Source organism: Scatophagus argus, chromosome 17 (genome assembly GCF_020382885.2).
Source record: "Scatophagus argus isolate fScaArg1 chromosome 17, fScaArg1.pri, whole genome shotgun sequence".
Classification (NCBI taxonomy): domain Eukaryota; kingdom Metazoa; phylum Chordata; class Actinopteri; family Scatophagidae; genus Scatophagus; species Scatophagus argus.
The window spans coordinates 3113699-3125992 of record NC_058509.1 but is presented as its reverse complement, the minus strand read 5'-3'; the positions used below and the strand labels follow the sequence as shown (position 1 = coordinate 3125992).

General features: G+C 43.8%; 1 protein-coding gene across 3 annotated transcripts in view; it reads right to left on the bottom strand.

Annotated features, from left to right (window-relative positions):
- The window catches only part of pvrl2l (PVR cell adhesion molecule related 2 like), a 238994-nt gene that overhangs the window by 116807 nt on the left and 109893 nt on the right, over positions 1-12294 (bottom strand). For all 3 annotated transcript variants that reach the window (XM_046417116.1, XM_046417117.1, XM_046417115.1), the window contains exons 4-6: positions 7035-7328; positions 3826-3943; positions 2997-3145 (exon numbers count right to left, since the gene is read on the bottom strand). In XM_046417116.1, coding sequence (XP_046273072.1) covers positions 2997-3145; positions 3826-3943; positions 7035-7328 — 561 coding nt within the window. The remainder of the gene's footprint in view (positions 1-2996; positions 3146-3825; positions 3944-7034; positions 7329-12294) is intronic.

Below are 12294 nucleotides of genomic sequence, written 5' to 3'. Positions count from 1 at the left end.
AGCAGATGATTTTGAAACATTGCAGGGAGGGATAGCCACAGTGAGCTGGTTAAATGAAAAGAAGAAGAAGAAAAGAATGAACACACACTTGTTGCTGTTCGTGCAGCTTTCATGACTTTGCCATCATGCTGTCCTGTGGAAAACCGTTTGAGCTGCGTGCAAGCTGATAAGGCCATCTCATTGTTGGGCTCAGCGTGGGCGTCCCAGCCGTATGGAAAACTGCCACGTGACAAACAAACTAACACAAGCCCAAAATGTCAAGCCGACCACCAATTTGGTTGCTAGTTTTTTGGTAGCTCATTTACTGAACTCACTTGGTTTCTTTCAAAAGGATCAAAACATTAATTTTCCGGGACAGATTTAAAGAAGTTCTTAGGCAGACAGACGTGTCGTGTTTTTGTTGGAAGATACATGATCTTATCTGTTCTGTGTGCTCACTTCAGTGGGTTTAACAGCTTTAAACTTGCAGCACTGAACTTTTGTCTCAACCCTTCTGGCAGTGAGAGTAATTACACAAACACTGTCAATGTGCTTGCGGCGCCGCAGGTTTCCTCACACTCCTGTTTGCTGTAGTCACTGCTGGTGGACTCAGCAGGCGCATTGTTACGGTGGGCCTGCGTAGTGTGACCTTAAATTTGTTCACTGAGTTTTGATGAGCTGGTCTAATTCAAAAGTCCTGGGACATTTTTAATTTTTCATTATCCAACAGCCTGAAAGCGTAGAGTTGGTCTTCTCACCTTGACACCAATCTCAGTTAGACACTTTAGGTTTACAACAAAGCACCTGATCTGCAAAAAATAGAATTTGATCTGGTGATGTTGTGTATAGTCATGTTAATGAATAAAATCCAGCACAGACAAACACAGTGAGGTGACAGCTTTGATTCTCATCACAGCCAGTCTCACTCTTACTAGCTGAGTTGTGTCAAAGTGTCCTTGAACAGGACACCAAGTCCATTTGTACTCACGGGAAGACACTCTGAGTGAGTGAGTCACCTCATGTGCTAAACACAAGCACAACAGCCATCTCTGTTCACACAGCAAAGCGCCCACACCGCACCAGCTTCATTCTGCACTCCGGCACTCACCTTCTGTAAGGTAACGCGTTAAACTGAGAGATTAAGTCACTGCTTTACTTTATGGCTGTTTCGTGATTTTACTGCGGTGGAACCGTCAAACCGTGAAACACCAAGGACACATTTAACGCAGACGGGGATGAATCGTGATCGCTCAAAAATGAAAGACTGTGTGTGTGTGTGTGTGTGTGTCCTCAAAAGTGCTCAGAGCGTATACCTTCTTTGAGTAATGTGTGGATTTTACATGTGTCTGTGAAGGATTTCAGAGTGTTCAGCTTGCGTGTGTGTACTGGAAGGGGAAACTGTACCCTCCGTGATACTTTGAGGCAGTCACAATGCTGCGCTTCCAGCAAGAACAGTAGCAGCTTAGCCACTTCTGAACCTCCCACACATTCCTCCCGACACACCGCCAGGCAACAAAGCATCTTTGTTATCAGAGGAGACAATTCAAATCTCCAGCTCCGATTTCCCACGGATTGTTCTAAATGTAGCTTTCTCTCTGTCTTTTAGCAAAAGAGTAGTTTTTTTGGTTTATATGTAAGGCTCAACATGGTGGTTATTCAATCTAATCCCTGATGAAGGGATTGTGGAAGAAGGAAGGAAAGCATTTTGACCAGTCAGGCAGTCAATGTGGAGCGCAACAACTGTGGGAACACACACACGGTGATAAAAATGACACTCAAACAGGTTTCAAGGCCCGACTGCCGATGTGCAGTGAGGCCTTTCAGCATGCTGACATGTTCCTGGGTTTTCTGTGTGTGTGTGTGTGTGTGTGTGTGTGAGTGTCAGATCAATGTGTGAAAGCATCAGAAAGCAGAGGAAAAAGATGACAGAAATAAATAAAAAAAAAAGAAAAAAAGGCCCTGATCGAACCCCGTGGCAACAGCAGCCGAACCACCGGACTAGCAGACGTCAGTTTCAGCAGGAAGATCAAGAGTGCATGCAGACATGATGGTCATACTCTCGACAGACACAAGGGGAGCTTCGAAGGTAAAAGAGGAGAGAGAACTTAAAATAAAAACGGAGCACACAGAGCGCTCATGCTTAGGAGGTGTTAGTTGCTATGTAAAAGAAATAGTGGATGCAAAGAATGGAAAGTTTAAAAAAGAAGAAGAGAAAGAAAAACAAACCTGGGCAAACTGGCTCACACCAACTTGAACCCCTTGGGAAGAATTTAGAAACCCTCCAACAATCCCAGCACCGTCGCGTCCACGGCAGGGCCAAACGCTGCAACAGGGGCCTCCTCTCAGGCCCAGAAACCACAGCTCACTTTTAATTCATGTCCAGCAGAGCTACAGTTTCCCCATCTCAGCGTGGCCGTATAGACTCCACTTTCAAGAGAGTGGTTTCGATCTGAAGTTATAAACATTTTGAGTTGGCTCTTGTCCTGCAATTTGGCCCTGCTGTGGGGAAAGGGTCAATCAAAAGCCTCTGCCGTGGCTTGCTGAAAGCCGGCCAGCGAGGAGGAAAACGTGAAAAAAAATCCAATGTGAAGATTGAGAGAGACAGAATCCCTGCAGCTCTCAGATCAGCCCTGATCCCAGCATGTGTGTCCATGCGTGTGTGTGACAGAGAGATTTATGTCTGTGTGCATGCATGTGTGCAAGTGTATCTGCATGTCTGTATGTGCATGCAAATGTCGTGCTGTACGTGTGCACGTACATCTGTCCACAGGATGCAGGGTGGCATCAGCTAACTGTGTGTGTGTGTGTGTGTGTGTGTGTGTGTGTGTGTGTGTGTGTTCAGGCAGTGATCACGTGCTGTTTAAGAAAATTGTCCTGTCGAGTTTAAAGGGATGTTGTGCTGAATCACTTGGGTGTTCACTGTATTTTCAGATGTGCATCTATGCACACTTCCATGCATGCACAGTGAATGTGTGTGTGTGTGTGTGTGTGTCCTGCCTGTGGTTTGATGGACTTACCGATGACGATGGTGGTGATCTGATGCCTGCTGGCCCCGTGCTTGTTCTTGACCTCGCAGATGAAAGTGGTGTTGACGGCGTCATCCACCTTCCTCACGGTCAGCTTGTTGCCGTCCACCATCACCGTGTCTGGCAAAGAACCGGATGCCCTGGAGTGAAGGGAGTGGGTGGGAAAGGAAGGAAGGAAAGAGGGTATGGGGGGGGGATAAAGGGAGAGTAAAGAGGAGATTTGATGGGAGTGAAAAAGGAAGGAAAAAGAAGAAGAGGAACACGGTGAGCAGGTGGCGATGGAGGGAAGAGAGAAAATGACTCGAGAAATGAGAGATAATAGAAGAAAAAATAAGAGAGAGAACAGATGGTTGGTGAAAAAATGTATATGGTTTTCACATACAGGGCAAAAAAAGATGACGTGAAAGGAAAGACAAATCAATGAGAGAGAGGAAAACGAGAAAAGACAGAGGGAAGAAAAGAAGAAAAAGAGAGACCGTTTGCGACGGCAATATTCAAAAACAGCATTAATGTGAGGAAAATCACAGACATGCAAACAGCCGTTCTGTCTCCCTGCTCGATATTCACCAAGAAACCTGCACACACACGCACACACACACACACACACACACACACAGCATGCCATCTGTCCATCAGGACGACATGTTAAGAGAATTTGTTTTTATCAAAAACTTGCTCAGAAATGATCATTAAAGGAAGGATAATTTGTACACGTTTCTGCCATGATTACAGCAACAATTAGAAGCTCTCAAGTCACTGTCTCTTGAAGGGGGTGGAGGGAGACGAGTCGCTGCACAGATGGACAGATTGAGATTCTTACGCGGTCCAGGTGATGGCGGTAGGGGCAGGGTTGGCGTTGGCGAGGCAGAGGAGCACGGCGTCCGAACGGCCGACGTACCAGTTGTTGTCGTAGCCCTCTATGGACACGGAGGGGGGATCTGACAGAGACAGAGAGACAAAGAGACAGAGAATAAGAGGTGGTAAAGGACTCTGAATGAAACCAGTGGGACTGAGATGTCGGACATCTGAAGACGCCTCGCAGTCCAGCGCGGCGACATGTCAGCGGCCTTTTATGCTAACCGGGAAAGAACAGCAGCTTGTAACAAGGCGGGTTTAACTATCCCAGTGTCGTTTCAGCAAAGTCATGCTTTGTGTGCAGTTTTGTAAAGCGGACGAGTCAGAGTCAGTCGAAGAGTGTGTGTCAGTTTTCTCAGCAGTGAAAACTTCAGCTCCCGCCTGTCACTCACAGCACATGTAAGAGAATTTTTAGCTTGGCGAATGGATGTTTCTGACTGAAAGGCTCCTTGGGAGTTATACTTTTCTCTCCTTACATGCTTTTGTACTCAGCCTTGTACCTATGACTTTTTATCAGAAAACCACATTTTTTAAGCTAGCTGCACAGAGGCAGCAGAGGGATCTCACATCCACTCAAACCTTCAGGAGCTCCAACTCACACTGTCAGTTTTTCTTTTGAAATCAAAGTTCAATTCTTTTTAAGAAACTCAAATTCAAGACCTTTTAACCTTTTTAAGGATCCATGGGTAGCTTTGACAAGCCTAAACTCTGAGAAAAAACAAAAAATCTCTTTCTGTTTTGTAACTCAATAATGCACACGAGCAAGTGAGCTAACCTGGACAACAGCTAGCGAATGAATTTTCAACCACAGTTTGTTTTTAACACCAACAGGTCACACGCAGGGTCTGCTTGTGATGCGCACCGTTCAGCAGGATTAGATGACATCAACACTGTCTGCCATTTTGATATTGTTAATAAATCTGTGTCAAAATGTTGCACAAACAGAAACCTCAACGCAAAGAAAAGGGATGTCCTGTGTGTGGTGATGTTCAGAAGCTCAGCTGTAGCGAAAACATCAACGACGTGGAGAAAGAAAACCTGACTGCCTTCATGAGCTTTTCCCCCTGAAATCAAGGCGCTCTTACACAAGGAGGATGAGGAAATCAGTTAGTGTCACCCTCTTAAGGGTCTGACATTAAAGTGAAGGCAAACCAAAGCGACGTGTGTAGGAAGTTAAAACAGGCAGAGCAGAAAAGCTTAGCTCTGTTTCCCTTCACCTTTTTCATGTTCAAAATCTTAACACACACACACACACATCCCCAGAGGAGTGTGAGGAAGGAAGGAGAGGACAGAGTGTCAAGGCAGTGAGGCAAGGAAGCAGCATGACAGGAGGCCAGTGCAGTGTGCAGTGTGCAGTGTGTGTGTGTGTGTGTGTGTGTGTGTGTGTGTGTGTGTGTGTGTGTGTGTGTGTGTGTGTGTGTGCGTGTGTGTTACACAGCAGACAAAAGACACGATCCCTCACACCATCACTAAGCTAACACACACAACAAGGAGTCATCGCATGCGAGTCGGATCCTTCTTCTTCTTCTTCTACTTTTTTTTCTTCTTCTGACATTTCTTCCAGTTCTCACCCTGATTAATGACTGTTTTAGTGTCAAAAATGAAAAAGACTGAGGAATGATTGTCTCCACAAGTATTAAGTACAGACACGTTTGCGCGCACACACACACAGACAGACACACAGACAGCTTGACAGCCTCGTTTGTGTTCTTATCTGAGTGTGTGTACAGTAATATGTGCATACACAATGTAAAAAACACATTGCACACACACACCGAGATGCAGTTTGTGCTTTCCTGATTTTCTTTACTCCGCAGATGAAAAGTCTCAGGAGCCCACACTTTGAAATACTTTTTAAGGTTAGGGTTAGGTAAGGTTAGGGCTGCGGCTTAAGATGACCACAGGCATCCATTTTGTCTGTCCGCATATGGAAATACAGAACTAAGCAGAACACAAAGACCTTAAAGGATGCTTCAATGAATGAAGTGCACACTGCTCAGGTGTTGATCACCAAAAAGCACGTTTGACAAAAATGCATGCACACCATATAGACAACAGTATTGGGATGAGGCTGTTTCTCAGGGTTTGGGCTCAGCTCCTGACTTCCAGTGGAGGGAAAACTTAATGCTTCAGCATACCAAGACATGTTGGACAATGCTATGCTTCCAACTTTATGGCAACAGTTTGTTGAAGGCCCTTTTCTATTCCAGCATGAATGTGCTCCAGTGCACAAAGCAAAGCTCCATAAAGACATGGTTGGATGAGTTTTGAGATACTTTTGTCTATACAGCGTATTAGTTATTCTGTGCTGTTTCACGTCACAGACCGGCCATGGACTGCATGGAAAACATAAGCTTGGTGAACAAAGGTTTAAACCAACTGTAACCAAGTCGCAGGCAGTTTTAAGCTTCTGTTCTCTCACAGAATTCACCAGGAGGGAAGTCCCGGTAGCTCATTACATAATGAACTGCATTCATAATTAATTAAATGTTAGTACTCGAACACTGAGAGCAAAAATGCATAAATGTGTACATTGAAATGCAAATCAGTTTCTCTCCACTCGCTGTTTACATCACATTCCCAGGCCTGTTAGAGATGGTCACATACGGTGCTCTGCAGGGCTGCTGTGCTGTATTTACACGGGCCTTTACACATCCAATGCTGAAACATTGACTTTTACAACAAATTAACAATATGGTTTACTGTTTTCTTGTTATACACCCACAGTGTTTAAACTATGCAAATGAAATGAAAATGTGCTTTCAGATGTTGCAGCGAACACACCAGATGTTTTTGTTATTTGGATCATTAGAGAAGTGACTTAGGAAGAGCTTTAGAAGTGCTGTATGGAGAATTCTCTGCACAATAACATATTCAAGTATCATCTCCTCATCATTTCTGTCTCACAGCTTGGATGTAAACGGATACATCTGTGTAATGTCTACAGAGATGAGTAATAGATGAGTGGTGGAGGCTGTGCAGGTGACTGCCAAAGCAAAGGCCTGAAGCGAGGCACGACTCTGTCTGAAGTCGTTGGCAGCTGGCCCTTTTGGATCTGGGCACATGATCGTAAAAGTATGCCCTGAAGCTACGCATAATTTTTTAAAATTTATGCTCAGGAAGACATTGAAACCTAAATATAAGTATTAAAATGTGTCTACGTGTCTTGCTTACATTCCACGGAGAGCTTGACAGGGTAAACCCACGGTCGTTCCTGTGTCCTCTGGTCCACCATGCAGGTCACCTCCTTGCCGTCATCTGCCGGCGTGGGGACGAGCCGATACTCGCTGCGCACTGTCACCGTGCCGTCCGGCCCGTTTGTGGCGCTGGTCGAGTGGTTGCCTCCAACCGACGCCAGCCACTTGATGGTCGCTGCCGGTTTGCCATCCGCTGCCTCACACTGGGCCACCACCACCGACTTGGAGCCGGCCTGGACAGTCACAACGTTGGCTGAGTTCTTAGGCTTGGCTATGGAAGAAAATGAAAAAAGACACATGAGAAAAAACAAAGAGGATACACAGAAGCAGTGGAGTTAAAGTCAGACAGAGTGAAGTGGGGAGATGATAGGAACCGAGACAGGACACAAAGGGAGGAGAGAGGAGGGGGCACAGAACAAAGAAGAATGGCGGCAGAACGAGGGAGATGAAAAAATAAAGGCGAGAGAAACGAAAAAAAGACATCAAACGTGAGGCAAAGCAGGAGAAGAGGGAGGGCAGGGTGAGAGCAGAGGAGGAGGAGGTTCAAACAGTTTGTTGTACATTTACACTATGACATCCAACTGCGGCTATAATGAAACTCTGAGAGGGGTGGGGCGGGAATCTGGTGTGACCTCGGGACTCTCAAGACAGAGAAACTACAGTTAGATCCTTAAAAGTGTTTGAGCAGCAATTTGAGACTAAGAATCTTTAAACCCAAATAATATCTGTTTTTTCATGATTTAATAAAAGCTGTTCTGCACCAAATATTCCAGGACAAAGCACAACATTCACGTAATTGTGTCAATATTGCAAACATTTCAGGAAAAAAGCAAAAAAAGCAGTCGGGTCTTCGGCTCAGTCGTCGCTGCATTTCTGACATCAACAAGTGGGCTTTGAGTGAGAATCATCGTAGATTGTTTCGCCGGTAGTCCCTCAGCTGAAGTGAAACATCAAACACACCAACAGCCACGAGGCTTTCACATTCAAGCAGCGTAACAGTGATATGCAAAACAGTGTTTTTCCTTCCCTCGTCACATTAGCTTTGGAAATCAAACTGGACTCGTTTGACAAAGTGGCAATGTTCCGTGACAGTGTCCTTCCTTTTTAAAAGAAAGACCCAACCTCTACACACAATCTGTAAAACTCAGTGAATTTCATTCATTTGTGATGTCAAGTGTCGCATTTTACTTTATTCTCTTTACTCACTCTTTCTTATCATGTGTTACACAACTTGTACTGCAGGATGTGCCTGGTAAATTTCCTCTAAATGCTCTTCAGTCTGTTGTATGTGACTGTAATTGACACACTAGAACTGAAAATTGAAAAGTCAGGCCATTAATGAAAACACATTTCTTTTGTCAGTGCATCGCCTATAGATTCACTGAAGCTGCTCTCAGTGGAAATACTGATTTGTCTGTTTGTTCTGTGGTGGATCTGCTTCTGCTAAATGAGTCAAAAAAGAAGTCATTGCTCTTTGATTCTAGGGGACTGACAGCAATTACTGTATTTCCATTAATTTTTTTAAATGGCTGATAATTTTCTGCAGCCAAACTCAGGTAAAGCTGGACAACAAATATGAGCACTAATCAACAGAGCTAAATATGCTACTCATCACTGGCCTTTAAAATTACCCTCAACACGATTAAACGCTTTTCATCAAGGCTTTAAAAACACTGAAATTATTTTGCTTTTTATGCATCATGGTTTAATTTTTTAAAATAACCAGTATTTCCAGTCAAATGTCTCACGTCAAGTTCAACCCACCTGTAAGAGCCAACGTGTTCAATCATCCACTTTTATTTAAACATCTCTGTCTGAGTACAAGCCGCTCTAAAACTGACGAATGTTTGTAGGCTGTTATGAGACAGGAAACAAAGGTACAAGTAATACGTTTGAAGAAACTGTGTGAACAAGTTGCCCTCCAATGTGACATTCACACCCACTTCACGCTGTGATCAGCAAGCTGTGCAGAGATGAGAGAGGAGCCAGGGTTTGAACTTCCCTATCCAGCTCCCTCTTTTTCATTTTTGACACAACTATTTCAGTCACTTTTCAGAACCAAGCGACACACAATGAATGCCTCCCAGCTGAGCTGAGACTGAAAATGTGTGCTGTGATCTCGGTGTTTAAGTGACATCACCCCTCCACCCTCTCAATGCCATTCAGAACAACAGTTTAACCTTACAGATTAAACTGGGCTAAACTGGATTAAACTGGGTTTTCTGAGTGTTTTCCTCCTTTCAGGCTCATCTAACTTCCCATTTGCACCTTAAGGAAACTAGTTGTAAGGAACATAAGGACATAACGTAAGGACATGCTGTTCAAACCACTTCTTGCCTAAAACCACATATTTAACAAAGACGTGGAGGATCTCACTGAGTAACTTTCTTACATGACTGGGACAAGAATGACATACACCACCTCACTGGCCTTGTGGTGAGGGTCCTGCTTTGGTTTTCTGATCATTTTAATGTGCAACTTCAGCTGGAAGCTGCTGTGCAAATTTCTCTTGTTCCAGTCTGTAATGGTAGATTTCTGAAGTTCTTAAGTAAAAGTAGTTGGAAGGACACGATCCACAGAATTTCCCTCCTCTTTTAATTTCCTATCATTATTTCTTTACGTCAATTCAAAGTCTTTAGCCGTGTGTATTTGTGGAGAGTGGATGATTGTGTCCACTTTTTTATTTTAACTGGCTTCAAAGTTGGTCTTAAATCCAAATCTGGGAAGATCTTAAAAGTCTGAAATGTTGTATGTCTGAAACCTGAAGATATCCTCAGACGGTAGATGAAACAAATAGCCAGAACAGACACGGAGAGCTGAGGCAAACCGAGACAAGAGAAGAGAGAGTTCAGTCATGAAGAAGAGAAGCAAACAGCGAGGCTGACAGAGGAGGTGAAGCAGACAGAAACAGAAAGGAGAAGAGAGTAAAGCAGAGGCAGAAAGGCTTTGGATTGATCTGTTTTAAGAAGCTGGGAGTATCCATCCCTGATGTGTTTCGTGACATTGCATCCAATTGAGCCCGCTGCAACTCGTCACATTGGTCTGAGGCATTCAGAGTACAGAGTAATTAGGAGGAAAGCGGGAAGCCATGCTAATGGATCTGAATAAACACTTCAACCCCCTGCATCACGGCCCCAAAGCCCCTTTGGTAGCATCAACAGGGCTGAATGCCAGAGACTGACAAGAAGACAGGAAAACTGCATTACAGCAGTGTTTCCAAACACTGTCAACTGCATGAGGTGTGTTTGGTTTATGAAACCAAGCACTTACACAGCTTAAAGGTGAACACATTCCTGCACATGTCATATTCACCACATGTTTTCACCAGAAATTATTCAGATTGCATTTTGATGAGTTATGGTTTGTGGGCTTTACAACATAAGCTATAAACTTTTACAGACTCCCACTGACATTTGTAAATTACAATATGGAGGTATGATTTGCATTTTAGAACTAACAAGACTTTAAATTGTAAATTTCCATGATGGGTCATTTGCTTGGTCTCCTTCAGACAAACGTTTGCTGTGACACACCGTCACTGTGGCTGGTGAGGACTCTTTAGCAAGGCAAACGTTTGCCCTAACTTCAACCTGAGGCTGTCTCTGTTTCCACCTTGGCAGTAGTTACAGAACAAGGCCTGTGACTGGAGGGTTGCCAGTCTGAATCATAAACAAGCTGGGAGTATCTGCCAAGTGGGAAGATTTGTAACTGAGTGTGAAGCCGACTGTTGCTGAATTAAGGTGGCATTCACGCAGGACAGCTGACATCTGTCATAGTCACAGAGTTTGTGTTGAAAGCAACCAGACACCCAGAAAGCAAATTAGCGAAGCCCAAAACTAGTTCACATTACATTCTGCCACGCAATAACTGTTTTGAAGTCACTGCAATCTGGCTGCAAGGACACCAACTTAGCCTTAATGTTGTGCAGCTCTGGGCCAGACCCCTGCCACACTGTAGCCTTTTGAAGACCCAGCTCTAAACCAGACTACAAGCTAGCTGTATCCAAGTGCTGTGCATGTCTTACTTGTGGCTGGTTTAGAGATGAGCCACTTTTAGCCTCCGTGCCAGAGCCATAACTGACCCATTTACATCCTTAAATCAACCAAATCTGACCCAGAACCATCTCCTATCTGGGTTGTGTTACTGTGCAAATTTTAGAAGCTGATGAAGTCTATCAGAATATCACATTACTTTATTTTTAATCGTTCCTTTATGGATGGCATTGTCAGGGGGTTGGTCCACCACTGTGGTCCAGTTTCCTGTAGTACCACCGTGAAGTTGACATTTTGGTTTTAAGTAAAATTTCCAGACAACTAGTTTGGTACAAACATTTGTGTTCTCCGGACCTTTCATGACCGAATAACTGCAAAATGAATGACATTCACTTTAGCCACAGCTGTTCTTTGTGCTCAGTGCTAATCAATAAATGTCTGCATGCTAACTCGCTGAACTACAACCTGATTCTGGAAAGGTGGGGATGTTGTGCAAAACATAAACAAATCAGAATGTGTAATTTGCTAATTAATTAATTGATTTTTGTTAATATATGGTACCAGTTGAACCTAATCTAATCTGATCTAATTCTGAACTTGATTCCGACCACACATTTCAAAATAGCAACAAAAAAAAAAAAAAAAAAAACTGGGAAGGTTGTGTTGACCAGTTTGGAACATTCCACAGGTAACCTGGTCCACTGGGAACAGGTGACGGGATCATGATTGTCATCCATCAACACAATTTGTCTCAAGCAGGCTTCCCCAGACAAAAAAAAAAGAAACGAAAGCAAGACTGACTACTTTGTGAACATTTTGATTTGATCTTTAGACCTCAAGGAAACAAATTAAATCCTCTATATTACCTACAACAACTCCAAAATGTGACCTGCGATCAGCTGCGTTTTTCACATTGAGTAAGATCACCAAGCAGTGTGTGGTAACACTGAAACACTGCAGAGCACGTGTTTGGATTCAGCAGCAGTGACTCGAGGCACATATCAATGTTTCCTCCTCCCGCTCTAAACATGGATTTATTCACTGCTGCACCCTGATGAAGGCAGCCAACTGATGTATTTTCGTTTTTATTTTCTACATTGCTGCATACATTAGCCAAAAATCAATAAAGGCTTCTGGATCTTGTTAAATTCTTGGAATTCACGTCTCAGCAGCTGCCCAGGTTTGTAAACATCTTCGCCAGATTGACACACTGCTGCTGAATATTTCCAGACAATGCTGGGGGAA